This window comes from Populus euphratica, unplaced genomic scaffold (assembly GCF_000495115.2).
Source record: "Populus euphratica unplaced genomic scaffold, PopEup_1.0 scaffold24.1, whole genome shotgun sequence".
Taxonomy (NCBI): domain Eukaryota; kingdom Viridiplantae; phylum Streptophyta; class Magnoliopsida; order Malpighiales; family Salicaceae; genus Populus; species Populus euphratica.
The window spans coordinates 1,114,271-1,140,030 of record NW_011499893.1 but is presented as its reverse complement, the minus strand read 5'-3'; the positions used below and the strand labels follow the sequence as shown (position 1 = coordinate 1,140,030).

Genomic DNA, 25,760 nt, shown 5'->3' with positions numbered 1-25,760 from the left:
TCCTCATTCCAGCTTGGATTCACACCCTTGTTCTTCGAAACTTTGGTCTTCAAAACCTTATTCCCCAGTGTAGCCTTCACGTAAACTTCAGGTTTTCGATTTGGATCCGAAACTACCAAATCTTGAGCACCATTCACCTTTATTTTAAGATACCAGAGTCTTGGCGAATAGTACACCTGTGGACGAGCATTAGATACCTTGTCAACACTAACAGATGCTGCGTCTAAATGCCAAGCTAGTGAAAAGGCATCATCCACTTGATTCCCCACCCATATAGCCAACATCAAATTTCCTGATCTACCAGAAACTCCATTCTTATCTTCAAGTCTATACCACTGTGGTGCCACTGAAGAATCGCCCTGAAGCCGAGTAGGGATATCACCTATACCAACTTCAATGCTACCAATTATCTCATTAGTCACACTTACCTTACCCCTCACTGAAATCTCTATAGTCTTTGCTTGAAGACGATCTTTGTTGAAAGCAAACACTTGGTTCCAAATAAGGGCTAATGTACTTTGAATGTACTTGGTTGTTGCCTTATAGTTTCCACTCTTCACTTCAACATAAAGGTCACAAGTCCTAGTAATTTGATTCACAGGCAAGTGGGAGGCTCTCACAACTTTTACATACACGAAATACAGTGGTTCAACCAAGGTAAGCATGTTGGGAGTCAAGGTTTTTCCTCCATCAATATTTGGTTTTATCTCCCTGAGAGAAAAGTCCTGCTTTGGCGGCATTGCTCAATCTAGAACAACAATTTGAAGATTTCAAAAAAGGAGAAAAAACACGGAGAAAACCCGGCCAGGCAAAACTGCATGCATGCGTGAATTATTCACGCATGCTATGCACAGTGCGAAGGTAATTATAATTAATTACCTTCGCACTGTGTCAAAGGAACTGAATTTGCAAAATTGGGAAGAGACTCACCTGGCGCTGTTGAATTGGAGCTGCGGTCCGGGGGAGAATAGAGGAAGCTGATTCCAGTGGAGAAGAGCTTCTCACGACTGATCAGCTGATGGACGCTGGCCGGAGGAGCACGGTGGGGAGAGAGGTTTTCCCGTTGGAGCTTGCAGCTTACTGCCGTTCACGGCTGGTGCAGAGCTGCTAGGTGGAGGAAGATCTTCTCGGTGGTGACTGTTACTTTGTTGCTGAAACCTGTACTGCCGCTGCTGGGAAGAGAAGGTTGCTGCTAGTTCTGCCACTGCAGCTGGGGAAAGGTGTGGCTGAGGAGCACCTGCTGTCGTTGCTTCAACGTAAAAAAAGACTCCAGGTGCTGCTGCTACCAGAAGAAAGAGACTCAAGTTCTCTGCCAACCGGATGCTGCTGAAACAAATCTCCTGCTGTTGCTATGGCGCAGAGAAGAAGCTCCTGTTGGACTGGATTGAAGCCTGCGGTTGGGTTGACAGAAGCTATTGTTCTTCTCCTATGCAGGTAGCGGCTGAGAGGTTTGCCTGTTGGAGCTTGTACTTATGTGTGCTGTAGAGGTCTTGAGAGTTGAAACGAGAAAGAAAACCTATCTGCAAAAATAATAAATAAAAGAGGAAAAACAAGTTAATCACTTCAAGCTATAAAGGTTTTTTTTTTTTTGGTTGCAAACTAGAAGAAGTACATTGCCTTGAGCTAAGTACCTTTCAAGCCCGAAAGATTATGCTAGGTGTGGTAGAAGAGATTTGGTACATGTAAGTGTATGGAGAGTGAATTAAAGTACATATTTAAAGAAGCATATTACAGATTTGGCATTATCTATATTCGGAAAGGAAACAAGGAGGGAAAGAAGAGAAAAGGAAACTTGACTTATGAACTTCCTTTATTTAAATTTCCTCTTTGGGGGTTTTTTCTTATGGTGTTACGGGAGTAACAAAAGGAAACACCATGGAAAGTAACCCATGCTTGCCTCTCGTTTTCTTTCTTGTTTCTTGTTCCATTGCCCAAATCGAAGCTGGCATGAGGCAAAGTGAAGCACTTGGCCATCTCTACAAGGCCAAGTTGGAGGGAAATTCTAACATTGACAGCGCTCTTTTTCAAGCAACCGAACATGTAGATATGTCCAAGTTTCATCATCAAGAGGGATTAAAAGAGAAAGATAGAATAGAGAGCTCTCCTGGACAGCCAAAAGTAGAGTTCTCGCAATATGATGGTTATGTTACTGTTGATAAATCTGCTGGACGAGCACTGTATTATTACTTTGTCGAGGCTCAACATTCTAAAGAGTCTTCGCCTCTTCTTCTCTGGCTCAATGGAGGTACTTACCTCCATCTCATCCTCTGGTATTTCCTTTCCCGTTCCATGTTTTTTTTTTTTTGTCGATTTAATTCAACATTCGTGTGTACTATTTAAGCAAGTTGAAGTTTTTGAGTTTCTTTTCCTCCCTCTTTCTTCCTTTCTCTTGATACATCTAGGGGTTAATATCATATACTTCCTTGTCCTTTCTCTTGATACATCTAGGGGTTAATGTCATATACTTCCTTGTCGATTGTCACCAGAATTTAAACCCTGAGTATACAACTTATTATTTTATCATGTATAATCCCGTATCTTGTGGCAGATAAACTTGTCTTTTGATTTCCGTATCAGAAAGCTTTTCTGAAAACATATCGTCTCACCGCAAACCAAAAAACCACCAAATATTTGTTTGCTCCCAGCTCCACAAGCAACAAGGAGGGAAAGAGAAGAGTAGTGTTGCTTGCTAGCTTCTGTTGGTGGAAAGATGAGAAATAGAATGCGATGTCAGTTTGTTGATTGTGTAGCTTTTCTACTGTACGTAGGTGAACGTTCCCAAGACAAGGAAGACTTGCTGCAAAAACAAGGAGTGCAAAGGGCACACTTTACACAAGGTCACCCAGTACAAGAAGCTGGGGAAATTAAGATGGCCTTGCTGCTCAAGGAAAGCTAGCGCCGATATGATCGCAAGCAGTCAGGTTATGCATGGAGGTCAGACCAAGCCTGTTTCCCAACAATTTTGTATTCTTGTGTATTTGTTTAAGTACAAAAACAGAATTTACATGACTGTTACCGGCCATAACTCATCTGGAGAGTGATTTCAGGTCTTTCCTGTTCTTAATATCGTTGGTTCTCCTGTTGATAGGCTAGAACAACCGATCAAGAAGAAGATTGTCTTGAGGTTGCAATGCCAGAGTTGCAAGCACGTGTCCCAACACCCAGTCAAGGTGTGTTTTCTCAGTTTTTATACTTGTTTAAGACTATCAGCACCTGTTTTGTTGACTACCTATGCTATCACTTTTTGGATGATCTGCAAAATACTGCCAATCATGATGGCAAAAGTTCAGGTTCATGTCCTTCTGGTTTCCTCCCCTGTTTTACAGCAATATCGCATGCTATACGCTATGTATCTTTATGTATGATCATCCCTTTGGATGATGATTGCATGAATGCCATCCATCATATGAGCAAATGCTTCTGAGAGTCTTCTTTAGCTGCGGCGGCAGTCACTATAGATGAGTTTTATGCGCTTGTGTATAGTTTATTTTTGTGTTTTAAAAATTTAATTTTTTATTTTAAATTAATATTTTTTTAGTTATTTTAGATAATTTTAATATGGTAATATTAAAAATAATTTTAAAAAAATAAAAAAAATATTATTTTATATATTTTTAAATAAAAAATATTTTAAAAAATAATTATAATCATAACTATACTTTTAAACAAATTCAGTTTCATTTATTTATAAAAAATCTCTTGTAAATATATATTAGAACAAACTAGAGAAAGAATGAAGTTGAGATCTTTAACCTTTTAATCTTTCTTTTTTTAATTATTATAGATTGATTTAAGTTGCATTTCAGCTTTTGATTTATAAAGAAGACATTAGTTTCTTTGATTATAAATAATTTTTAACTTAATTCAAGAATAATATTTATATTTAACTTTTGGATTTTACATAAACAACAACTCTTTTTTAAAAAATTGTTTTTATATGCATCTAATTTATAATTTATTTTTATTATAACATTAATTATAATTAAAAGAAATTAATATTTTATTATAACGGGAGTTATAGTAAATTGTGAGTACTTTTACTAGATTACACTGTTCATGACTGTAGTGAAAATACAATAGATTGTGAGTGTTTTTTATATGAACTCAAGATAAATAGATTTCGCATCAAAATCCAAAATAAATAGATTTTATATCAAAACTCAAGATAAATAAGTTTTGATGCAGGACCACAGAGTACTAGACTGTCCTGAATACCAGTCTCAGTCTCGAGTCCTGTGTTAGGATTTATTATTCATAGGCCCTGCATAAAAAAAAAAATTCACTTAAATCCTTAGTTAGTATTCATGATTTGAGATCATTTATTAAGAAATATTTTACTTAGGTTCTGAATTAAGATTTAATAATCTTGAATCATGTGTTAGAATCTATTAAATTTGGATCCCGTCGATGGTTTGAGTCTCTTAAATTCTTTGTGAGGATTCAAATTTTTTTATGGTTTTATTATTTATGTTATAAATATATTTTTTTATAATTCAAAGTATTAATATAAAAAATAGTATTATTTGTGTTATAATTATTATTTTTTATTATAATTCTAAGTATTAATATAAAAAAATATTATAATTTGTTTTATAAATATTTTTAAATTTTTTAATATAATTAATAATATTATTTATTTTTTTAATTCAAAATATTCATTTAAAAATTATTATTATTTTCATGCTGCTGCTTTTCTTATTTACTTTCGTAGTCTTCTCCAAAATCCAGCCGAAGTCTCTTGCACCCCGCGAAACGCGGCACCAAGAAAACCCCATCTCGAAACGTTTCAAACTCTCCATTTTTTCTCAGATCAGTCTACAATTAAACAGAGGAGATCCCTGTTTATTGTGTTTTGGAATTAGATCTAAGCAATGGCGAGGGGTAGATCGTCATCGTCGTCAAGCAGATGGAGGTACTGTAATCCATCGTATTATCTCAAAAGACCGAAACGCTTAGCTTTGCTTTTCATTGTCTTTGTTTGCGCCTCTTTCTTCGTCTGGGATCGTCAGACTCTCGTAAGAGAACACGAGGTAAACCAAAAAAGGAAAAAAATGTATTCAATTTCTCTCCTAATTGCTTGGTTGTTGAGAAAATGTGACAGAAACCGAAGGAAAATTATGGGAGTTTACTATTTTTGCAGATGGAGATTTTGAAATTAAATGGGGAAGTGAATCAGCTAAAAACTATGGTAAAAACCCAGAAAGGATCTGTGATTTCATGTTGTTGTTTTTCGAGTAAATTTTTTTTATAGTGATTTTTCTTTTGTTTGGTGAAGTTGGAAGGGTTAAAGAGTGGTGGTGGAGATGATGGTAAGTTGATTAGTGAGAAGAAGGATGTGCCTGACGAACCCATTGATGTTGAGAGAAGACAGAAAGTGAAAGAAGCTATGATCCATGCATGGAGTTCTTATGAGAAGTATGCGTGGGGCCACGACGAGCTTCAAGTAATGATAATTCTGTTTCTTTTTTGAGCAATTTTGTTGATTTTATGTTTTATTTCGTAGGTATGATTTGGATTAATGCAAGTTTGTGGTTTGTGCTTAATTTGTTTCTCTTCTTTTGCAATGCATTTCCACTGAGAAAAATTGAATGGCATTCATAGCCTATGTATATGATAGTCAAGCTTTTACTTTGTTTTCTCCTTGCTGGATGTCACATGGATCATTGAATTAAGCTAGTTTGATTCCTCAAGTAGGATTAAGTGATTAACTGGTAAATTTTACCACCTAGGGTAGACTAATTGGACATGAAAGGTTATTTTTGTATCTTTTCTAAAGGCTGTACATACTTAGCATGTTAATTTTTATTTTTCTTCTTTTCCCAACAGCCACAGTCGAAGAAAGGTATTGACAGCTTTGGTGGTCTTGGAGCAACTCTAATAGATGCTCTTGATACACTATATATTATGGGTTTAGATGAGCAGTTCCAAAGAGCTAGAGAGTGAGTTTTCCTTGCATTTCCGTATTTCCCCTTACACTTATATGTTACAATATGCTTTTGCTTTTTTCATGGTCAGTAATGATAGTTAGGTGTATTCATAGAGCAAATTTCTCCTTTAATGTCATTGTTTTTACTTAACTCTTCCATTGTTTGTAGGTGGGTTGTGAACTCATTGGATTTTAACAAGGATTATGATGCTAGCGTGTTTGAGACAACCATAAGGTTGCGTTATCAGGTTTAATATGTAGTTATTGTTGTTTTAGAAAATAACAACTGTAACGATGGCATGTTTCAATTGTCTGTTAGATTAGTTACATTTCAGAGATTGATCATCTTGCTGATATATCCTGTCCCTTCAAATTGAATCCAGAGTTGTAGGTGGACTGCTTAGTGCATATGATCTTTCAGGGGACAAAGTTTTTCTTGAAAAGGCCAGGGACATTGCTGACAGATTGCTGCCTGCATGGAATACCCCTACTGGGATTCCTTACAACACCATTAACTTGGTACATGGAAATGCTCATAACCCAGGATGGACTGGTGTAAGTCTTGTTACTTTTTGTATGTATATTCAATCACTGTCTCCTTATCCAGACATTATTATCTCATAGGAGTAAAAGTTGTGTTGCAGAGCTTTAACTTGTGCAGATGCTTATTTTATGCTTGCTTGCAAACAATGGAAGTATTTAATTTTTATCTCTTTATTGTAGGGTGACAGTATTCTTGCCGATTCTGGCACAGAGCAGCTTGAATTCATTGCTCTTTCTCATAGGACAGGAGACCCAAAATATCAGCAGAAGGTATCTTCTCCCACGTCTCCATGCATATGTAATTGCCAGTGTTCTTTGCATTACTGTGTCAGAGCTTCAGATATGATGGCCTTGCATTTTGCAAAATGATGCCTGTCATTAACTTTCTGGTCCTTAAAGCTAAAACTGGACTTGATTTGTTATTTGAGAAAAGCATAAATAAGTGGGCTTATTTTCTTTGTATCTTATTATTTATTAACTTCAATAAAAATTAGTAATGGTTAATTCATTGGCTAGTAGTTGACTTTTTTGTAATAGTTAATTTGTTGGCAAGCAGTTGATTTGCTTGAGACTGAATGTTTCAGGCAGAGAATGTTATAGCAGAGCTTAATAAAACTTTCCCTGATGATGGTTTGCTTCCAATCTATATTAGTCCTGATAGAGGAATTGGATCATACTCGACCATAACTTTTGGGGCAATGGGTGACAGGTATTGACCATTTGAAGACTTTGATATGAATTATTTATTGTTGATTGGGCTTCAGATTTTGTCATCTATGTTGACACTGCTAAAATAATCAAATGCTGAACTTGTTTACTGAAAATCTGTTTGCAGCTTTTATGAATATTTGCTCAAAGTTTGGATTCAAGGGAACAAAACTTCAGCTGTGAGAAATTATAGGTGAGATGTTGTCATCGTGTTACTTTACTTTTATATATAAAAAAATGGCCTGCTTTACTGGTTTGAAAATGAAGAAACAATATTCTTACTGAATTTAGATTCCTGAGGAAGCTGAGCTCCTGAATAACTGTAGAAAAAGAATTATCACCTTGCTGCTTTCAGGAAAAGTGAAATTTTCACTTCATCTGTCTCATCAAATTCAGTTAGGTTTCTTGACTATGGGATTAATATTTCCATCCTCCATGCCACTGTAAAATGGGATAAAAAATATTCAAGTACAGTAAGGTCCAAAATGAACTCTCCATAGAGAAGAAATAATACATGTTAAGTACAGGAAAGGGTGACGTTAACTTCACAATTCCATTTTTAATGTGCCAGGACTCTCTCTCTCTCTCTCCACTATTTTAATTGAAATGTATCATGTAGCTATTGCTGTTTATTGAATTTCTTACTCACAAAAAAATTCCATGTGAAATATTGGAAGCAGAGAAATGTGGGAGAAATCAATGAAAGGTCTCTTAAGCTTGGTTCGGAAGACGACACCATCATCTTTCACATACCTTTGTGAGAAGAATGGAGACTCGCTGTCAGACAAGGTACTATTTGGTTTTCATGCCTTTAGATGATGATATGGCATGCCGCCTTAGCTTCTTGTAATCTTCATTACTCATCAGAAGAAATGAATAGTTTGAATCTGGCTGCCCGCTTCCTTCTCTCTTTTAATATGCAGATGGATGAATTAGCATGCTTTGCTCCAGGAATGCTGGCTTTAGGATCATCTGGTTATGGGCCTGATGACTCTCAGAAAATTTTCACACTTGCTGAAGAGGTATTTGTAACATCCTTCAAATCAAGACTTGAAACCATTGCATGTTTAGTTGGGTAGTTAGTGGTCTTCATCCTAAGGTATATTCACTAGACAGTTTCCAATATAAATTTTTGACACATTTTTTCATTTATTAGACTAGCAAATTCTGTTGCAGGTTATAGATCATCTTCCAATTTTCTTTCCAGCTGAAGTTTCATGCCTGCATATGCTGTGTTTGTAAATGATGTGGGCTTGCCATATGAAGTTGGTAACACAGTGACGACCTAAAAGATGTGAAAAACTATGTAACAATTTTATTTGTGTGAGCACGTGTGTGCAAGACTTTGCAGTTCTGCTCATTCATACATGTGCATTATCACCCCCTTGTTCACATTTGTAGCTCCTTTTATAAGCTATGTTTTGCTTCATGATGATCATGGTGCATCTGTGCATCTTGGCCATTGGAACTTCAACTTGCTCCCAAGTATAGGCACTTGTGCAGATTTCCCAAGGGACATATGCATGCCCCTGATAAGGTTGCACTTTGTTGATCTAATTGGGTACTCCTTATGCTTTGGTCATTCATTAGTACTCCCAATCTAATTCGACACTCCTTAGGTCACCCTTTTGTCAGCTACTAATATTTACCTAATTGTTCTTTCCTTTTGCCTTATGCAGCTTGCTTGGACTTGCTACAACTTCTACCAATCAACACCTACAAAATTGGCTGGGGAGAATTATTTTTTTCGTCCTGGGGAGGTTAGTCATCCTCACTGCCCTCCAAGTATGCAATCAATTATTTCCATCTGATGGTTTTTCCATGCATGTCATTTTCAGGACATGAGTGTTGGTACATCTTGGAACATATTGAGACCAGAAACTGTTGAATCACTCCTTTACCTGTGGCGTTTTACGGGCAACAGGACTTATCGAGAGTGGGGTTGGAATATATTCCAAGCATTTGAAAAGAACTCACGTATTGAAACAGGCTATGTTGGACTAAAGGATGTAAGCGTTCTGGCTCACAAAACCATAATGTATCATTTGTTTACATTTTTTGTGTAGTGTTGCTCTGCAATGATCTTTTAAAGAACCATATTTTCTGTCTGAACTTGCTCTGGGATGATCTTTAAACCATATTTTCTGTCAGAAACAAAATCTTAAATATTTGGCCCGAAGAAATCATATAAGACTTTCCGTTAACTGAGTTGTTTTACTCTTTTTGAGTTGGGTTTTTTAATTTCAAGTGCAAATATGAAGAGACCAGTCGATGTTTCTATAATTGCTTAAGTATTCTTGTGGCCCCTTTGTCTGAAACAGCTGCGCTCGAGTTTTGAACTTGGATTCTTATATTGTAGCCTAATATTCTTGTGGCCACTATATGATTACAGTTGTCTTGCCAGTACAGTATTTGATTATACATGTATTTTGGAGAAAAAATTTCATAACATAAAGAGTGATATATTCTCTTTGTTTCCCCTCATGGACGCTACTGACCATCTGCTCTGCTGGTATTCTCAGGTTAATACTGGAGTCAAAGACAATATGATGCAAAGTTTCTTTCTGGCCGAGACTCTGAAGTATCTATATCTTCTTTTCTCTCCATCTTCAGTCATCTCACTAGATGAGTGGGTTTTCAACACAGAAGCCCACCCTCTAAAAATCGTCACGCGACATGATGGAGAACATGTTGGACAATCAAAAAATAGCCAAACAAGTAGGACACTTGGCAGGAAAGAGGGTCATTTTGGTTGATCATTAAGATTCATTGCTGTCCATGTTCTTTGAAGTATCCACTCAATGATTTGAGGCTCCCATGGGACGACAAAACGGAAGAGTTCATAATTATGAAAATCAGATTGCAGTGCCACATGGAGTGCTGTTCACATTAGGAAATAAAGTGTTTCCACAGCTTTTCTTCATTTCAGGCTGGTAGAAATGTTGTATTTTATGGCGAGGATGAACACAATGTTGGATGGTAACATAGAAAATAGTTTACTGCTTACTGGTATTATTATTTTATAGAAAAAACTTTTTTTTATCACCCTAATTAGCTTTGATAATTTTTGCGTAATACAATGCTGGACCCAAATCATAATTTTCATAAATTTTCTGTATTGCTGGTGGAGGCCGCTGATCCAAGCTCATAATTTGCTAATGGAGAAAAGATCTGTCTTAATCCAGTTAAGTGAGCTAATTAAGGAAGGGCTGATTGTATATGTTTTACATTTTTAACTCGGGAAGTCAGAGAAATTAGCTGTCTGAGTGTAAGATCGGAAATCTTAATGGTTACTTGTGCGGAGCCTCGCTGAAAAATTGCCCTTTTGACTTGAGCACAGGTTAGATGGTTTACGAGGCTTGTTTTGCCATTTTGCTTCAGCATAAAATGGTTCCATGGGGTCATCAAGTGGTTAAAAACTAAGGATCTATAAAGGTCTTGGATTCAAGTTTTTAGGACCATGTGGGGTTTAAGATTTAGGTGAGAACCATCCCTACCGTGTAGCCTAAGGTCCATTATATGGACAAAATGTTGAACCAGAAAGACTTGGCACAAAACGGCAAGCTATTTGTGAACCGAGGTAAAATTAACCACAAAATAATAATATTAAAAAAACCGAAACATGTAGGATCCATGGTAGGTGCCCTCATTTTGTACTTACCTTTCTCCAGTGGTAGAACCCTATAGGAAGAATCTTAGGCGAATGGGCCAAATTATATAGAAATTCATGCACCTTTCAAATTCTAACCCAATTTATACCTGGATAAAACAAAATGTAGTAATGCATGATCATGCATTAAGCTAAACAGCTATTCTCCTAACAGAAATCATAAATGTTAAACCAATTTTATACTTCAAAAGGCTAATAAAGTTCGTCTAATCCTAAACCAATTCCATGACACTAAGAGTTGGCCAAATCTTTTATTCCTCCAGTCCTTCTCCAACATGGTCAACAGCAACTCTATCCATCCAATATGTTCTGACCTCGGATCCTAGCACTTAGCTTCTTGAATACTTTTTACCAATTCCTACATTATAACCAACGGACGTTAATGCACAAGGCTAGACACAGAAATGATATAAGAAAGAAAGGTTTCCTAGATTATCTGTCTCCAAAGAGTGAGCAAGATGGAGGGTGATAAATTGTGGACTATCAATAAGGGATTGCCATGACTTTGATACACACTTGAAGCGAACCAGAGTCTTGGCAGGGAGGAAGCAGAGGATGTTGATGATGATATCTAATGGGAGGATTGGCATTCCTCATGGATGATACAGGAAGCTGTAAAAAGAAGGGTTTCGGTGCCTCTGCTCTGTCTCTGTATATATTGGCTCTGTCTTGAGGCAGAGCATTGTAAAACAGGGGACTCTGTATCTAGATAGGGTAATAGAATGCGACACGAAGTATAATTCTAGTAAAACTGAGATAAGGTCTATCTAGTCGATGGATTACATTAACCAAAAGTGGAGGATTTCTTACTGGTTTTAGCACATAAGAGGATATGACTAAAAATACACAGGCCCATCTCACCTCCCGTATGCTCTACACAAGTTTTGGTTTGCCAACTCGACACGATTGAGTTGGAAAGTCCACCAATGGGTCCCATAAGGAAACATAACTTCTTATTTTTAGGAAAACATGATTTTATTTGTGAGAATAAAAAGGAAAAAAAGGTAGCAGTTTGATTGAATTTGTTTATAACCTGCTTTCTGACGTGGGTTTTTTCTTTGCTATTCTGGAACTCAATGTTGCTGTGATGCAAGTCCAGGACTCGGACTGGTGTAGAATTTGTGCTGGTGAATTGGTATTGAATACGGCTTCACAATACCAAGCACACAGCTCAATTGGTTTAGAGCCATAACAATAATGATTAATGAATTGTCCTCCAACAATTAGCTTCCAAGCCGAACAATCCTGTGCTTGGCTATATCTGATTCTGACACACGGTTCGGAGACACTGCTAGCTGATGCTCCCTCATCTCTCGAACCCTTGCAACTTCCAGGATGGGGGTTTGGAAAAACAGACAGGGCCTGGTGGTGGGACTGTCAATGTTACAAGGAAAGAGAAGAAAAATGTGAAGGAGAAGCACAACATACCTGATTCTGTTCAACGTGGCACAAACCGATCAACATTAAAGCCTTGGAGGCCTCGGAAGTTTAAAACAAAAGACTGTCCAACTTGCTGTCTTCCTAACAGCGTGAGCATTGAAGAAAGAACAAAAGTAGAGAAATGAAGGGAAGAGGAAGAGCCTAAGCAGTTCTTTCTCAAACCAAAATAGTAATCCATCATTCAAAATTTTAGTAAGAAAATCAAAAAAGAAACAACTATAGTTAATCACCTAAACCATTTTGATGGAATTTTACCCTCTATGACATAAAAAAATTTCTCCCTAACCAGTGTTACTCCAGGGATGACAATTTCATACAAATCCTATAGATACCTGTTTGAATCCACTCAAATAAATATTTTTTTTTATATAATTATTTTAATTGATGAGTAATGATGGGATATAAAATTTGTCAAACTAGACCAAAACTTATATAGATACTCGAAAATTAATAAATAAAATATTTTAAAAATTATTTTTTTCCCTGTTAAATAAAAAATAAAATATAAATATCTTAAAAACTCGAATTGTCTTAAAAAAAAAAACAATAGAACTCATGTGTAACCATGGCTTGTTTATCCAAACAATACCGGGTTAAATCTTGATGTACAAATTGCTAAAGCTGGTCTGAAGAAACCACTATTCCTAAGCTAAAAAAAAAACCTTACTGATTGTTTGGAATATGAACTTCCGTGAATCTTTATCTCTGTCAATTGAAGTAGAACTTTATCGAAATTCTTTGAATTAGCTAACAAAGCAAGAGATTATGGTGTACTCGATAATGATAAGTCAATTAATTGCTAAAAGACAGATTAGGTTGTCCTATATACTGATAAGTTAATTAATTCCTAAGATTCTCAGTAGATGACGGAATTTCCTGACAACGTCAGTATAGCTGGCTGTTGAAGATGTCCAAGTCACCTGATATCGGGCTGTCCGATCCAAGAGCTCCATTCTTTCCAGGCTGACAGGATTCTCTATCCATTCTGAGAAACATTCTGTTGCCGTCAAGCACCAAAGTTCCCAACAGATCCTGATATTCCACTCATGATATACAGCGAAATCTATGTTGCAAGAATAGTGGAGAAAAGAATTCAGTCCCTCCATCATCTCCGGCCGAGATGTTCAAAAATACGTTAAGCATGAAAAGAAACAAAGTACAAGTATGTTGGTGCAGGCTGAGGCTGAAGACAGCAAAATAATAAATAAATAAAAAACCTAATTATAATGAGCAAAACCGAAGTTAGCAGGTTTTCTCTCTCTTTCTAGAATAACAATAATAACATTTGCATATCTTAAATAAATTAAAATTTTTATCTTAACTAGAAAGTAAAAATAAAAATATAAGACTATAAAAAAAGTATAAAATTCAAAAATAATATAAAATCCAAAAATAATAATAAAGATCACAAAAACTATCAAAATCACGGCGAAATATAAAATCTGCAAAATCTAAAGATTCAATAACCAAAAATTTTTTTTTCAAAAACTTATGTAAAAATTTAAGTATTATTTAATAGTCGAATCAAAATTTACAGTATTTTTTAAATTATTATTCTAACATGGTTTAATCAAATCTCTTATTAAATCTAGATTTGTTCTACTAGTTTTTTAATGTATTTATATTTTTATCTAGTTATAATAAATTCAAACATGATTATCTAGAATCATTTATTATTATCACAAGATGTTATAGTATGGTATCAGCCTGAGATCCACATCAAGAAATGGTAAAAGAGACCTCTCTCCTTGTCCAAAAGGGTTTCATCCTAGTCTAAAGTATGAGTGTTTAGTCCCTCGTCTTTCATTTAAGCATCGGGCTTGCAAATTATTTAATGGAGCATAACTCCTAATACCGAGCAAAGGTCTTGAAGATTTTGAAGGAAAAAAGAAGTATAATTTTGCATTCCGTGTTGAGTAAACAAAGTGATTAATCATGCATGGTTATCAGATTATAAGAAAAATAACGCTAATTAGCTACTCTAGGAAAAGCTGGGATGCGTCCACTGCTTTTCTATGCCCCAATATAAGATCATCACCCCGTTCGAGTGGTGTGTTTGTTAGATTAATCTTCTCGTTGATGGCTACATTTAGAGCTACCAAAAATCAATGTCTTTTTTGGATTAAAAAAGACTCTAAAAAGATGTTGTTTTAGTTTTTTAAAACTTTAGACAATGTTGATTCAGTTTTTTTTATCGAGATTTAGACAAAAAGAAAGACTTTTTTTCTGTATTAAAATAAAATTGTAAATCAATGAATTAGTTGGGTTTGATAACTATATATTAAAATACAAATATAAGTTTTAAATACTGTTGTGGTCAGGGTAGTTAGCTTAATTGGGCATTTAAATATGTAGACTTTGGAGCATGATAAGTTAATCAAATGAAGCACACCTAACATGTGGGCTCACGCCAACGTTCCAGAAGGGTTTGTTTTGGTAAAAAAAAAGTAACCAAATGCACGCTTGGCTTACTGTCTGTACCTGTTCTTATAGCTTTTTATGACAAGACAACAATGAATGAAACTTTAAATTCACAATAGCTTAGGTTATGTGTACTCTTTCTTTTCGTTTTTTTTTGTGTCCGGACAAGCTTGCACCTTGACTACTTGTTCTTGACGTTCATTGCAGTATTATAAAACTGTTATTGAAGAAAATACCTTCCCATGTTTTCTCCACTGAACAACCTGTCCCTACTTCGATTCCAAGTCAGAGAATTCTCTTCTTCCACTAAAAACAACCATATGGCTTCTTAACAAAGAATATTGAAATTGTTTAGACTCGCGCCCTTTAAGACCCCCCTGTGCCACTATCAACCACCACCAAGCAACTCACAAAAATCCCTTCGACATTTCACCTTCTAGCTCTCGTTTTCTCTTAGGACTATCTCAGGTTTCCAAATTCTTAGTTTTCTTCCAAGTCTAGCTATATCGTTTGTTGAATCTTAAAGCATTCCTTGCAAAACCCAGCTTCCTTTAGACTATGAGTTCTGTTTTGAATCATGTCCAGCTGTTATGTTGGTACTTTGCGTCTGTCTATACCGTGTCTGGCTTGAACTATGATGGGTCGACTCTGTTGTCACTCTTAAGGCAGTGGAATTATGTGCCTCCTTCCATAACTTCAAGCTGGAATGCATCAGACTCAACTCCATGTTCTTGGCTAGGTATAGGATGTGATAGTACAACTCATAGTGTAGTTTCTTTGAACCTCTCTGGTTATGCAATTTCTGGTCAATTGGGACCAGAGATTGGACTGTTAAAACATTTGAAAACCATCTATTTGAATACCAGTAATTTCTCTGGTGACATACCCTCACAGTTAGGCAATTGTAGTCTACTTGAGCACTTGGATTTGTCCAAAAATAGCTTTACTGGAAAAATACCTGATGGCTTTAAGTACCTTCAAAATTTGCAGTATTTGAGTCTTTCCTATAATTCTCTCTCTGGTGAGATACCTGAGAGTCTAACCAGGCTTGAAAGCCTTGCTGAGTTGTTTCTCGATCATAACATTCTTGAGGGTAGAATTCCTACAGGTTTCAGCGATTGCAAGAATTTGGACACCTTAGATTTGTCCTTCAATAGCTTTAGTGGGGGTTTCCCTTCAGACCTTGGCAATTTTAGCAGCTTAGCAATCTTGGCCATTGTTAATAGTCACTTAAGAGGTGCCATCCCATCTTCCTTCGGCCAACTAAAAAAGCTTTCTTACCTTGACCTCTCCCAGAATCAATTGTCTGGGAGGATTCCTCCTGAACTTGGGGATTGCGAGTCGTTGACGACCTTAAACTTGTACACAAATCAACTTGAAGGAGAGATTCCGGGTGAATTGGGGAGGCTAAGCAAATTAGAGAACCTGGAATTGTTTGACAATCGCTTGAGTGGTGAAATTCCTATCAGCATTTGGAAGATTGCAAGTCTTAAGAGCATCTATGTGTACAACAACAGTCTTTCTGGTGAATTACCGCTGGAGATGACTGAGCTCAGGCAACTACAGAATATCTCACTGGCACAAAATCAATTCTATGGGGTCATTCCCCAAACTTTGGGAATCAACAGCAGCTTATTGTGGCTCGATTTCGTTGGCAACAAGTTCACTGGGGAAATTCCGCCAAATCTTTGCTACGGGCAGCAATTGAGAATTCTTGTTATGGGTTCCAACCAACTTCAAGGCAGCATTCCTTCTGATGTGGGAGCCTGCCCAACACTCTGGAGATTGAACCTCGAGGATAACAACCTCTCAGGTACCCTTCCACAGTTCGCAGAAAATCCTATCCTCCTGTACATGGACATCAGCAAAAATAACATTACAGGCCCAATTCCACCCAGCATCGGGAATTGTAGTGGTCTCACTTTTATTCGTCTTTCCATGAACAAGCTTACAGGGTCCATACCCTCAGAGCTAGGTAATCTTATAAACCTTCTGGTAGTGGATCTTTCATCCAACCAACTGGAAGGTTCTTTGCCATCTCAGCTGTCTAGGTGTTACAAATTAGGCGAGTTTGATGTGGGGTTTAATTCACTGAATGGTACAATTCCGTCAAGTTTGAGGAACTGGACGAGATTATCCACTTTGGTTTTAAGTGAGAATCATTTTACCGGGGGCATTCCACCTTTCCTGCCAGAACTTCGAATGCTTACAGAGCTACAACTTGGTGGGAATATTCTAGGAGGTGTGATTCCTTCATCCATTGGATCGGTGCGGAGTCTGAAGTATGCCTTGAATCTCAGCAGCAATGGATTCGTCGGAAAACTTCCTCCCGAGCTAGGGAACTTGAAAATGCTTGAAAGACTCGATATATCAAACAATAATCTGACAGGAACTCTAGCAATTCTTGATTATATCCTTTCATGGGACAAGGTCAATGTTTCAAACAATCATTTCACAGGTGCAGTACCGGAAACACTGATGGACTTGCTTAACTATTCTCCGTCATCATTCTTGGGCAATCCTGGCCTATGTGTCATGTGTTCTCCATCAAGCCGCATAACATGCCCCAAGAACAGAAATTTCTTGCCTTGTGACAGACAAACAAGCAATGAAAATGGACCATCTAAAGTGGCAATCGTAATGATAGCCCTTGCTCCTGTTGCTGCTGTTTCTGTGCTTCTTGTAGTCGTTTACTTGTTTATCAGGCGCAGAAGATATAGGCAGGATTTTGAGATCACTTCTCAAGAGGGTCCATCTTCACCACTCAACAAGGTGCTGGAAGTTACTGAGAATCTAAATGACAGATATATCATTGGGAGGGGAGCTCATGGAACAGTTTATAAGGCTTCATTGGGAGGAGACAAAATCTTTGCAGTAAAAAAAATTGTATTTGCAGGCCACAAAGAAAGGAACAAAAGCATGGTTAGAGAAATTCAGACCATTGGGAAAATCAGGCACCGGAATCTGCTCAAATTGGAGGAGTTTTGGTTTCAAAAGGACTACGGTCTAATCCTGTATAATTACATGCAAAATGGGAGCCTCTATGATGTCTTACATGGAACCAGAGCACCACCAATCCTGGAGTGGGAAATGCGGTATAAGATAGCTATTGGAATTGCACATGGATTGGAATATATCCATTATGATTGTGATCCTCCTATAGTGCATAGAGACATCAAACCAGAAAACATTCTTTTAGACTCTGATATGGAGCCTCATATCTCTGATTTTGGCATAGCTAAGCTAATGGATCAGTCTTCTGCTTCAGCACAGTCCCTCTCTGTTGCGGGGACTATTGGATATATAGCTCCAGGTAACTTGATCACCTACTGTTTTAAGCATATTCTTATTATGTTATCCTGCTACTGTATTTCTTGTAGAGAAAATCTAATCATCTTTCGCTTTCTCAGAAAACGCATTTACGACAATAAAGACGAAGGAATCTGATGTTTATAGTTATGGGGTTGTTTTGCTTGAGCTTATAACTAGAAAGAAGGCACTGGATCCCTCATTTACGGAGGGAACAGCTATTGTAGGGTGGGTCAGGTCTGCTTGGAACAGCACGGAAGACATCAACAGGATTGCTGATTCAAGTCTTGGAGACGAAGTTTTGAGTTCTTACAGCATCAAGGATCAAGTCACTAACGTGCTTTTGATGGCTTTGAGATGTTCTGAAGAAGAGCCTAGCAAAAGACCCTCAATGAGAAATGTTGTCAGGCAATTAATAAAAGCAAAGGATCGCAGAAGAAGGAGGTGAAACTAGAATTCTGTTATTGACTAACTGATCCTATCAGATAGTGCGGTCCCTCGTTTCCGCATGTTTTTGTGCAGGGATCCCCGGTTTTTCAATCAATACTCCTTAAACATTTCCATTTCCTGAGAGATTTCTTACAAATTGTTTCTTGTATCAGAGGGGTGATAATGTTTCCTTTGTATCTCAGAATTTCTAGGACGTTAGCTTTGGAATTTTGACCAAAGTGACATCTTAGTTTGAATCATCAATCATGAATTCTTGATCACTCTCACTAACATTGAGACTAGCTACCACCATATGACTACTGTTTTCATAAGATAAACAATCTTCTACCTTTGAGTTGAGCAGATCATAGTCTCAATGAATTAGAATGTAGGTTGTTCAAAGCATAACAATCTGAAGAAGGGAAAAATACATATACCCTTGTGATTTATATGCAGGATTTTCGAAAATGAGAAGATTCCTTCCATCTGAGGATGTAAATTGCCTGCAGCTGCTTTTAATACGAGGTTAATTTACTTTTATTGGGATGGGTGGTTGTCAAACATCCTCGTCTGGATGTTATATTGATAGCTTTTAACATCCTTCTGAAGCTTGAACGAAATGACATCTCAAATACTGACTTGATTTCTTCCACAAAGAAGGTAAAATGCGATGCAATGAATCTGGAACACCTGGGCTTTATTCCTCAATAACCTCACCCATGTTGCACTCAATAGTAATAGGTTGTCAGGTACAATCTCTGCTTCAATCTTCAATCTCTCTTCTATCAGAGCCCTTGGAATTTCATACAACCAACTTGAAGCCACTCTTCCTTCAGGCATGGGCATCACTCTTCCTAATCTGCAAACTCTTGGCCATAGTGCTAACCAATTTACTGGCTCTGTTCCTTCTACAATGCAACAAATCTGGAATACCTACGAAGCAACGCCTACAAACTTGCTGGATCAACCTCCAACAAAATTGGAAGTGGAAGAACTGGTGATTCGAACCTTTTGTTGTCTTTGCTCAACGCTACTAACTTAGAGGTCTCGGCTCTAAATGACAACAACTTTGGTGGGATATTTCCTGATTTAACTTGGAACTTCACCTGACTTATAGGTTACGCAGCTCCAGGTGAACATACATTCTTCACATTTTCTTTTCCTTCTGGGAAACTAATCTGCTCTTACTGGAGGGAGTGGCATGCAAGATGGTGGATAGTGGTTCAAATGACAATATTTTCATATAGTACGCTGGCCATGGTTCTCCAGGTGTAGTTCGCAAGTATTAGTTAATTAATTCTAAGAAAGTTACAATTTATAATCTGTACGAATCATCTTGTGGGTAAAATCATCAGCAATGCCTCCAGTGAAAAGGAAGCATGAAGCTAATTCGTATAAAAACATGGTAAGTAACTACTAGTTTTTTACATGATAATTAATTGTCTTGCAGAAATTCAAATGGGATTACACGACTTGATTGATATTCTCGCAACTATTTATGTATCCCTTGATATATTATTAATTACAGGTATTCTACCTCGAAGCTTGTGAGCGTGGGCACGTTCCAAGCATCTGGAGCGTACATGCAATTACCGCTACAAATGGACATGAGATTAGCTATGCAGCGTCTTGCCATGGACAACACCCTTCTCCTCCCTCAGAATTTCTTTTTTTAGATTAACGTGGATGTCCGGGCTAGCTTGCGCGCACCACGACTAATCCCACGGGCCTTGAAGTTAACGACCATATAAGCCTCCAGTGACCATCATATGAGCAACCAAAAACTCGAACCTGAGACCACAGAGGGAGCAAACCCCTTAATCCTAAGTTTTTACCACTTGGCCACTATCTAGATGGTTCTCCCTCGGAATTTCTTGCTGGCATGGGAGAAGTATTTAGCATTTCTTGGATGGAGGATAGGTTCATTATTAATTTTATAATAACATTTAAAGTTAATTAAGCTGATTGTTAATATTTTATTTAACATTTGCAATGTTGGGATAAATGTGGAGCGAATGATCGGTGCATCCACCAGAGCTTGCTCATGGAATACCACTCCTAATACTGGAGGCTCCCTTCAAAATGAATTAGGCAAATAGATAGAAAGTAGTGTCCTAGTTTATTAATTTTAAAACGAAGCGCTCTATATATAGTTACAGTGCTCAAATGTGATTCAAGATGTTATTCTTCCATATAAACAATTATAATACATGAATGATGTGATTTACTAATTATTTACATTCTAATTTTCTTTATTATTGTCGCTTGTATTTTCATAACTAAAATATAATAATTAATTTTTATCTATATTGACAAAACTCAAACCGGGGCAAGGTTTAAATTACATGTTCAATTTAAATTAATTCAAAATAATTAAAATAATATTTTTTTATTAAAAAAAATAATAATAATTTTTTCATCAAGTTTTGTCCTATGTTTCGATCAATTTTTTTCTATTTTTTATTTAACATCTATCAATTCACAGGTCACTGGCGCTGAAAACATGATAAATTTGCACAGTTTAGAGACCCAATCATGTTCCAAGCAACATGATGTTATAAGAAAGGCATCGGCCCATGTAATCGTTTATTATTATATTTTAGTTATGAAAACACAGAAGAGAAAAATGCTGTTTGAAAGCCAGCCCATAATGTTATAAGAAAGGCATCGGCCCATGTAATCGTTTATTTCTTTATTCAACAACCTAATTTTTCTTTCTAGTGGTGAACCCCTTTAAAATAAGAGTAAACCTCAATTTAGTCCCTGTCCATACACCCTTCTTAATTACAGGTCAAGCCTAAGTATTTTATCAATTAGGTCCTTAAAAAAGCTGTCATGTAAAAAGAGGTCCTAAGTGAATCTATGATGATATCTATCCTCTATATAATATGCTTTATGTATTAAAACAGTGTGTTTTCAAAGAAAATTTGGCATCGAGGATAATCTAAGACATTTAAGATCAAATATTAAATTTAATATATCTGTAGCCTAATTGAACATTTAGCATAGATTAGGGACTAAATTAGGTTTCCTTGTGATAATGAAAGTGAAGCAGAGATGTAGCTTCCTACCGACCCTTCACTCGTCTTCCATGTGACTTCTTTTCTTCGTTTTTTAAGATGGGGACCCGCCTTGGCATCTTCCTTGTTCATTCATTCATGAAGGACTACCAGGAAATTGCTTGACAGGTCCTGGAAAGAGGCTTGCGAAGTTGCTTGGCAACTTCCTAGCAATTCCTCAGTTCATTTTGAATGTCTATATATAAATATATATACACACACACAAACACGCACCAGACTTGGCAAAACTGAGGCCAAATCCACTTGGGAAGGTAAAATCGGTTTGAAATAAAGAATGGGGGCGATGCAAATATTTGATGTCCGAGACAAATTGACAAGAAAAGAAGAGGCAAGATCATTATGTCCATGCTGTGGAGGGCCAGTGATGGCAATGGATTATGATTCACATTTATACTTCTGTTTCATCCCAATCTCCCAGAAAGTCAAGAGGAAGTTTTCCTGCGTTGTCTGCTCCAGACGACTGGTTCTTGTTCAGTGATCTTTAATCTCACCACACAGTCTTGAACATATAGTATCTATCATCATATCCAATGCGGGGCAAGCCCTTGTATCTCAATGTGATCAGGGTCATGCTAGCTACTGTGCGTTGATGTCTGATGAAAATAACATACATATGTGCTTTGCAGACAGCATATATATCATGTAATGCTTGTTATGGTATATGAACATCAATTGGCTTCGTCATCAATGTCACAGTGTCCCCCTGCATTCAAGCGCAGCTCATCTTCAGATTTTTATAATGTTAACGTTGGGATATGAATTAATTTATAACCACCGCTTTTATAATCCTCGCGTTCTGGAGGTTTGAGGAATTTTTCGCCAATTTAGATCCCAGTTAAGTGTCTTTTCTTAGGCTTTATATCAGGTAGGGTTTGGTTATAATCTTCGTAACAAAATTAAAGAAAATATTTGTTTTTCTAACTAAACACATTTGCATCCTTCTCGTTTTTATCTTAAATGCAAACTATGTATTAACACAAGCTAATGTCTCAAAATAGCTCGGAGGTGAGTTTCAAGATAAAAGGAGCACTGCTGCCCATGGTATTATATTAGACAGATTACTCTCAAGTATTCACACATGGTTTTTTGACACAGCCATAATGGAAGTTAGATCATGTAGTTTCTCGCAGTTGAGAACTTTCATTTTGAACTAAAAGATGCTTAACTAAACTCTTCGTTACGTTGCTTAGCCCCTTGGGAACAAAACATGAGTCATAGAAACCCTTTTATTTCAGCAACAAAAAGTTGCTGTATGTGATTAATTTAATATCATATTTATTTTTATATTTTAAAAATATTTTATAAAAAAATAATTGTTTTTTATTTAATTTTTTTGTATTTTATATCATTTTAATGTGTTAGTATCAAAAATAATTTTTAAAATAAAAAATATTATTTTGATATATTTTCTAGTAAAAAACATTTTAAAAATCAGTTACTATCATACTTTCAAATATCATCTAAAATAAATAAGATTATACTTGCGGTGCATCCTATATTTCTAAATAAAAATATATTTTTTTGTCTTTATTTTGATATTTTTTTATTTGATAACGAGACTATTTTGGAATTGTGTTTCTAATAATGTTTCTTTAAATTTAAATTTTTTTAAAAAAATTATTTGTATATATTTTTATGTTTTTGATGTATTAATGTTAAAATATTTTTAAAAAAATATTATTTTAATATATTTTTAAATAAAAAATATTTAAAAAAAATCATTGCTGCATCCTTAAAAACCCACAAATAATACCATCATTTTTAAATGGTTCAGAGTATTTTAAACAATTCGATCCCATTTATCTAAACTAACAAGCACTAATAATCTTGAATGTAAATGGGGATCTTAACCATATAATTGAAAGGGTTATGGAATTTGAAAAGGGAGCTAAAGAATGAGAAATTCTCTATAATTTTTTTTTATTTGGATATTTAAATGGGTCATAGCCCAAATCTACTTTTGGGCCTTCTTCCACTCTCATAACTTCAAATATAATTCTCCCATATATTAACGGCCTAGATCACTTATCCCTTTAAAAGCTCTTCACAACCGTCAGGTCCAAGAAATTAAAGCAACCTCAAAACCCAACGTAATTACACAACACTCTGTCTCCTGCTGTGTACTCTCCTTGAAAACCCTAACTCTTCCTCTCTGATCCTCTACAGCACGAGCAGAGCTGAAACCAGGCACATTCTTATCTCGGTGAGTGAACTTGGATCCTGCACTCAAATCTCCCTTGTATTTCATTTCCATTTCTCTCTCTCCATCTACTTGACCCCCTGCCGCTTTGGTATTCAGCTTGTCGTTAAATCTTATTTCTACTGGCTTATTTTCAATAAATTTTTTATTTTTTAATCAGGATTTAATTTAGCTAAAATTAATTGAATAGGAATTAAATGTGTATTTTTTTATATTTAGGGTTAATTATTGTTGGGTTACTGAATGATGAAGGGCGTAAAGTAATCATTGTGTGTTTTTAGCTCTTTTTTAATTATAAAATTAGGAATTTTGTTGAAAAAGTCAGATTTTTTTAGGAATAGATTTGAATGAGGAATTTTGTTGTTGATCATTGATGATTTTGAGGGGTTGTGTTAGTGGGGAGCTTGTTAAAATTGTTCAGGGATGGGTGAAGAGGTGATGGTAGCTGTTCCGGAGTCGGTATTGAAGAAGCGGAAGAGAGAGGAGGAGTGGGCATTGGCTAAGAAGCAGGAGCTTGCTGCTACTAAGAAAAAGAATGCTGAGAACCGAAAGATCATTTTCAATAGAGCTAAGCAATACTCAAAAGAGTATGAGGAGCAGGTATACTCTGTTTTTTTTAATTTAGATTACATCTTCATTGGGGTTGTTTTTTCGAGGTTTGGTTTTTGAATGCAATGTGTTTTTTTTTAATGGATATTTTAGGGAAAGCAACTTGTACAACTGAAGCGCGAGGCGAGGTTGAAGGGTGGATTTTATGTTGACCCTGAGGCTAAGCTCTTGTTTATTATTCGCATCCGGGGGTATGTAGTTGGATTTTTTGTTGGTTTTTAGTGTCTTTGTTAAGTTTAAAGTTTTGTGTGAATTTTCTAATATGTGTAACATTTGGGTTTCAGAATCAATGCCATGCACCCCAAGACCAGGTCAATCTTGCAGCTTTTGCGTTTGAGACAGGTAGCATTTGAAACCTTTCCACCTCTAAATGATTCCACCTAATTAGCTATGTTCATGTTATGATGATATTTGCTTAGCCATTTAGTAGTTGATCTGGATACATGAGGCAGCTGTTGGATGGTTTTTCATTAGTTTATCTTCATTTTCTTGCTATATAGGAAGATGACCATAATGTAGTAATACTATATTACATCACCCATGTAGCCATAGGGACACTTTAATTAATTTCAAGGTTCTGTAATTCTTATAAGCAGACTACAGTTTTGTGATCATTGTTAGTTAGGAGGCACTTTCCAGAGGCTCATATGATCTAATTATGCTGTTTATTTGAAATTTAAAACTCATACTGTCTTCTTTTTCTTGCCAGATCTTCAACGGTGTCTTCCTCAAAGTAAACAAGGCAACAGTGAATATGCTGCGCAGGGTTGAACCTTATGTAACCTATGGGTATGCATCTTTTCTTTGAAATTTTGATTTTACAAATGGCTCTTTGTTATGCATGTCCCCATTTCTAATGCATTTGCATTTTAGATATCCCAACTTGAAAAGTGTTAGAGAATTGATCTACAAGAGAGGCTTTGGGAAGTTGAACCAGCAGAGAATTCCCTTGACTGATAACTCAATCATCGAGCAGGTTTGTGTCCTTTTTTTGCATGCAAGTACTATTTTAGGATGGGAAGCATTTGCTTTATCATGTTGCCAACATGCTGCATTGTCATCACAGGGTCTGGGTAAGCATGGCATTATCTGCGTGGAAGATCTCATTCACGAGATCATAACGGTTGGGCCTCATTTTAAAGAGGCAAATAACTTCCTGTGGCCATTCCAACTCAAGGCCCCGTTGGGTGGTTTGAAAAAGAAGAGGAATCACTATGTTGAAGGAGGAGATGCCGGGAACCGTGAGAACTATATTAACGAGCTTATCAGAAGAATGAATTAGGCTTTTGCAGGCTTTTGTTATTTGGTTGTCTGAGGTGCCGGAAGAAATCTGAGATTAAAATTTTCACCGCTGTGGAAACAATGAAGTGTCTGCTTGTCATGATGTTGGATTATTCTTCTATTTTGTTTTTGGAATTTTGCTCA

At 36.4% G+C, this 25,760-nt stretch overlaps 4 protein-coding genes across 5 annotated transcripts; all 4 read left to right on the top strand.

The window, feature by feature from the left end:
- The first annotated feature begins 1,875 nt into the window (after positions 1-1,875).
- Positions 1,876-2,896, top strand: LOC105131715 (putative serine carboxypeptidase-like 53). The gene is made up of 2 exons (XM_011034824.1): positions 1,876-2,245; positions 2,769-2,896. Exons 1-2 carry the CDS (start codon positions 1,876-1,878, stop codon positions 2,894-2,896), a joined length of 498 nt encoding a protein of 165 aa, XP_011033126.1.
- A 1,794-nt stretch (positions 2,897-4,690) lies between these two features.
- LOC105131659 (mannosyl-oligosaccharide 1,2-alpha-mannosidase MNS1-like) lies at positions 4,691-10,225 on the top strand. The gene is made up of 14 exons (XM_011034735.1): positions 4,691-5,030; positions 5,141-5,188; positions 5,276-5,443; positions 5,827-5,939; positions 6,096-6,161; positions 6,310-6,481; positions 6,650-6,739; positions 7,054-7,178; positions 7,305-7,370; positions 7,858-7,966; positions 8,101-8,199; positions 8,857-8,937; positions 9,016-9,186; positions 9,700-10,225. Exons 1-14 carry the CDS (start codon positions 4,872-4,874, stop codon positions 9,931-9,933), a joined length of 1,701 nt encoding a protein of 566 aa, XP_011033037.1. The 5' UTR covers positions 4,691-4,871; the 3' UTR covers positions 9,934-10,225.
- A 5,041-nt stretch (positions 10,226-15,266) lies between these two features.
- On the top strand, positions 15,267-18,480 carry LOC105131658 (leucine-rich repeat receptor-like protein kinase PEPR1). Its single transcript, XM_011034734.1, has 2 exons — positions 15,267-18,021; positions 18,119-18,480. The coding sequence occupies exons 1-2, from the start codon at positions 15,267-15,269 to the stop codon at positions 18,463-18,465; spliced, it is 3,102 nt and encodes a 1,033-aa protein (XP_011033036.1). The 3' UTR covers positions 18,466-18,480.
- Positions 18,481-23,560: 5,080 nt separating this feature from the next.
- Positions 23,561-25,760, top strand: LOC105131657 (60S ribosomal protein L7-4-like). 2 transcript variants are annotated; one of them, XM_011034733.1, is made up of 7 exons: positions 23,561-23,729; positions 24,148-24,326; positions 24,429-24,526; positions 24,620-24,677; positions 25,045-25,124; positions 25,209-25,311; positions 25,402-25,760. In XM_011034733.1, exons 2-7 carry the CDS (start codon positions 24,150-24,152, stop codon positions 25,615-25,617), a joined length of 732 nt encoding a protein of 243 aa, XP_011033035.1. In that variant the 5' UTR covers positions 23,561-23,729; positions 24,148-24,149; the 3' UTR covers positions 25,618-25,760. The 2 variants fall into 2 exon arrangements, with proteins under 2 accessions (XP_011033035.1, XP_011033034.1); XM_011034732.1 differs by having other exon boundaries at positions 24,123-24,326.

What these genes read in the sequence shown, in the direction of transcription:
- LOC105131659 (XM_011034735.1), top strand. Translation starts at nt 4,872, where the DNA reads ATGGCGAGGGGTAGATCGTCATCGTCGTCAAGCAGATGGAGGTACTGT. An exon ending in TTTTCACACTTGCTGAAGAG is followed by an intron (nt 8,200 to 8,856) that starts GTATTTGTAACA and finishes TGCCTTATGCAG; the next exon opens with CTTGCTTGGACTTGCTACAA. An exon ending in GCTATGTTGGACTAAAGGAT is followed by an intron (nt 9,187 to 9,699) that starts GTAAGCGTTCTG and finishes TGGTATTCTCAG; the next exon opens with GTTAATACTGGAGTCAAAGA.
- LOC105131658 (XM_011034734.1), top strand. Translation starts at nt 15,267, where the DNA reads ATGAGTTCTGTTTTGAATCATGTCCAGCTGTTATGTTGGTACTTTGCG. An exon ending in TATTGGATATATAGCTCCAG is followed by an intron (nt 18,022 to 18,118) that starts GTAACTTGATCA and finishes TCGCTTTCTCAG; the next exon opens with AAAACGCATTTACGACAATA.
- LOC105131715 (XM_011034824.1), top strand. Translation starts at nt 1,876, where the DNA reads ATGGAAAGTAACCCATGCTTGCCTCTCGTTTTCTTTCTTGTTTCTTGT. An exon ending in TCTTCTCTGGCTCAATGGAG is followed by an intron (nt 2,246 to 2,768) that starts GTACTTACCTCC and finishes TACTGTACGTAG; the next exon opens with GTGAACGTTCCCAAGACAAG.
- LOC105131657 (XM_011034733.1), top strand. Translation starts at nt 24,150, where the DNA reads ATGGGTGAAGAGGTGATGGTAGCTGTTCCGGAGTCGGTATTGAAGAAG. An exon ending in CAAAAGAGTATGAGGAGCAG is followed by an intron (nt 24,327 to 24,428) that starts GTATACTCTGTT and finishes TGGATATTTTAG; the next exon opens with GGAAAGCAACTTGTACAACT. An exon ending in TTTATTATTCGCATCCGGGG is followed by an intron (nt 24,527 to 24,619) that starts GTATGTAGTTGG and finishes TTTGGGTTTCAG; the next exon opens with AATCAATGCCATGCACCCCA.